The sequence below is a fragment of the Austrofundulus limnaeus genome, unplaced genomic scaffold (assembly GCF_001266775.1).
Source record: "Austrofundulus limnaeus strain Quisiro unplaced genomic scaffold, Austrofundulus_limnaeus-1.0 Scaffold565, whole genome shotgun sequence".
Lineage (NCBI taxonomy): Eukaryota > Metazoa > Chordata > Actinopteri > Cyprinodontiformes > Rivulidae > Austrofundulus > Austrofundulus limnaeus.
Window position 1 is genome coordinate 10,640 of NW_013952967.1, and position 2,818 is coordinate 13,457.

Genomic DNA, 2,818 nt, shown 5'->3' on the forward strand with positions numbered 1-2,818 from the left:
GTCGACATCAACAACCGTCAGGTGAATGTGGATTTCCTTGTAGCAGATATAGCAGGGGTGGAAGTGCTGTTGGGGCATCCCTTCCTCACACAAGCTGAAGCCCGCCTTGACTTCGGCAGACACCGCATCATCCTGTTTGGTGAAGAAGTGCCCTACTTCCAACCTGAATCTAACTTAAAGTCACATGCGGTGAAAATATCCAGAACAGTGGTGGTGGAACCAGGACAGGAGTATGTTGTGAGGGGCCGCATGCATCTAAGTGGGACAGCCCGCAGTGAAATGATACTTAGCCCCACCAAAGGTTTTATTGAGAAACACAAAGTACTCCTCGCTAGAGTCTTAGTTAATCCCCAGACGTCCAAAATGGTCCCCCTTCAACTCTTTAATCCTGGCAATAAAGCTGTGACCATTAAAGAAGGGTCCATGGCTGGTCTCCTTCAGCCAGCTGAAGCCATRCGGCCTCCCTGTGTCTCACCAGCCGCAGACTCGGCAGTCAGCTCTCCTGTGGTTCCTCTGCACCTGGAGGAGCTCTATGTTCAAAGCTCTAAAGACCTCARTGATGGTGAACGTCTCCAACTTAAACGTTTGCTTTCTACTTATGGACATGTGTTCTCTACTGGGGCTGCTGATTTGGGCCGGACCAACCTCGTCCCGCACGATATTGTACTTCGTCCTGGCGCCCCAATCAAACAACCTCCACGTAAAATGGCGAAAGAGAAGCAGCAATACGCCGACCAGCAGATACATGACAGCCTGCAGAACGGTCTTGCCCRAAGCAGCCACAGCAGCTGGGCCTCGCCCATAATTATGTTACGTAAGAAGGATGGAACATACCGGCTCTGCATTGATTACAGGGCTCTCAATGAGCGAACCATACCGGATGCGTATCCCCTACCCCGCATCCAGGACACACTGGATACACTGTCTACTGCCAGATGGTTCAGCACATTGGACCTTACCTCGGGATACTGGCAGGTGGAGCCGACGCCAAGAGCACACAAAGCAGCTGCATTCTGCGCCAGGACAGGTCTCTTCGAGTGGAATGTCATGCCGTTTGGATTATGTAACGCCCCGGCGACGTTCCAGTGGTTGATGGACCGCGTCCTAGCTGGCATGCAGAGGGAGACCTGTCTGGTCTACCTGGACGACATCATCGTGCTGGCGAGGGATGTGTCAGAGATGCTGCAGCGGCTTGGCCAGGTGTTTTACAGACTCCAACAAGCTAACCTGAAATTAAAACCTGCCAAATGCTGCCTTTTCCGCCATGAGGTGGCCTATCTGGGTCACATAGTGTCCGAACATGGTGTAGCTACAGACCCCAGTAAGGTCCAAAAAGTCCAAATGTGGCCCACRCCATCGTCCATCCAGGAGGTCCGACGCTTCATCGGCTTGGCCTCATATTATTGCAGATTTGTAAAAGACTTTGCATCTATTGCTGAACCCCTTCATAACCTAACCAAGAAAAATGCTCGTTTCCAGTGGCATGCTGAGCAACAGGCTGCTTTCGACGAGTTAAAGTGTCGACTTATATCAGCCCCCATTCTCGGTTATCCCCTGGATTCCGGTGAAATGATACTTGACACTGATGCAAGTGACACCGGCATCGGTGCTGTACTGTCGCAAATGCAGGAGGGTGTGGAACGAGTGTTGGCTTATGGCAGTCGCAAGTTGGCAAAGCCYGAACAAAACTACTGTACAACAAGACGTGAACTTCTGGCCATAGTGGAATTCACATCCCATTTTCGTCAGTATCTCCTCGGTCGGCCGTTTAAGGTGCGTACGGACCACAGCAGTTTGCGCTGGCTGACCAAGATGAGAGAGCCAGAAGGAAAGTTAGCTCGATGGCTTGAGAAATTGGCTGAATATGACTTTGAGATTATCCACCGTCCGGGTCGACAGCACACCAATGCCGACAGCCTCTCCAGGAGACCCTGCCGCCAGTCCTGCCCATGTAAAGTACAGGACTTCTCCACATCACCCAAAACCATCAACCATCAGGCTGTCCAATGTGAGTTGAACTCTGACACCAGCTCCCTGTTGCTGAGTTCAGTGGGGGTAGAGGACCAACCATCCATCACAGAGGTTTGTCCAGTGTGGGTAAGTCAAAACACCCTTACATTAGAGACTTTAGACCAAAACATTTCCACTGATGCAGACAAAATGCATCACAATGTTCAAACTGATGGATGCAGTGTGAAATTGACTGAGAAAATATATGTGGCTAAAACTCTTGACACGGCTTCTTTGTTTCATGGCTGGACCATGGGGGAGCTGAGCCAGGCCCAGGATGCTGATGTGGACATTGCACCCATACGCAGCTGGATGAAGGCCAGTGATAAACGCCCTCCATGGTCTGTTGTCTCGCCGTGCAGCCCAGCCACTAAGACATACTGGACTCAGTGGAAACGACTCTACTTCAGAGATGGAGTTCTGGTCCGTCGGTTCTATTGCCTTAACGACACCCAATTCTACCCACAAATTGTGCTGCCACGTAAACTACAACTAGACGTGATGAGACAGATGCATGAGGGGCCAGTGGGTGGACATTTTGGTGTAGAACGGACGCTGACCAGATTAAGAACCAGATACTACTGGTACCACATGAGGGAGGATGGTGTAAAACTCTGGTGTAAAACTTGTACCAGCTGTGCATCAAGGGCTCGACCCCAGAAGACACCGCAAGCCCCTATGGGAACAGTCCAGGTAGGAGCTCCTATGGAACGCATTGCACTGGACATTATGGGACCATTAAATGAGACTGAGCGTGGAAACTGCTATGTGCTTGTGATACAAGATTACTTCACAAAGTGGACTGAAG

The 2,818-nt window shown here is 50.8% G+C and overlaps 1 protein-coding gene across 1 annotated transcript in view; it reads left to right on the forward strand.

Annotated features, from left to right (window-relative positions):
- Positions 1-2,614, forward strand: part of LOC106530834 (uncharacterized) — a gene marked incomplete at its 3' end in the record, with an annotated part of 4,475 nt that extends 1,861 nt beyond the window's left edge. The window contains 1 exon segment of the mRNA XM_014026540.1: positions 1-2,614. Coding sequence (XP_013881994.1) covers positions 1-2,614 — 2,614 coding nt within the window.
- Positions 2,615-2,818: the final 204 nt, after the last annotated feature.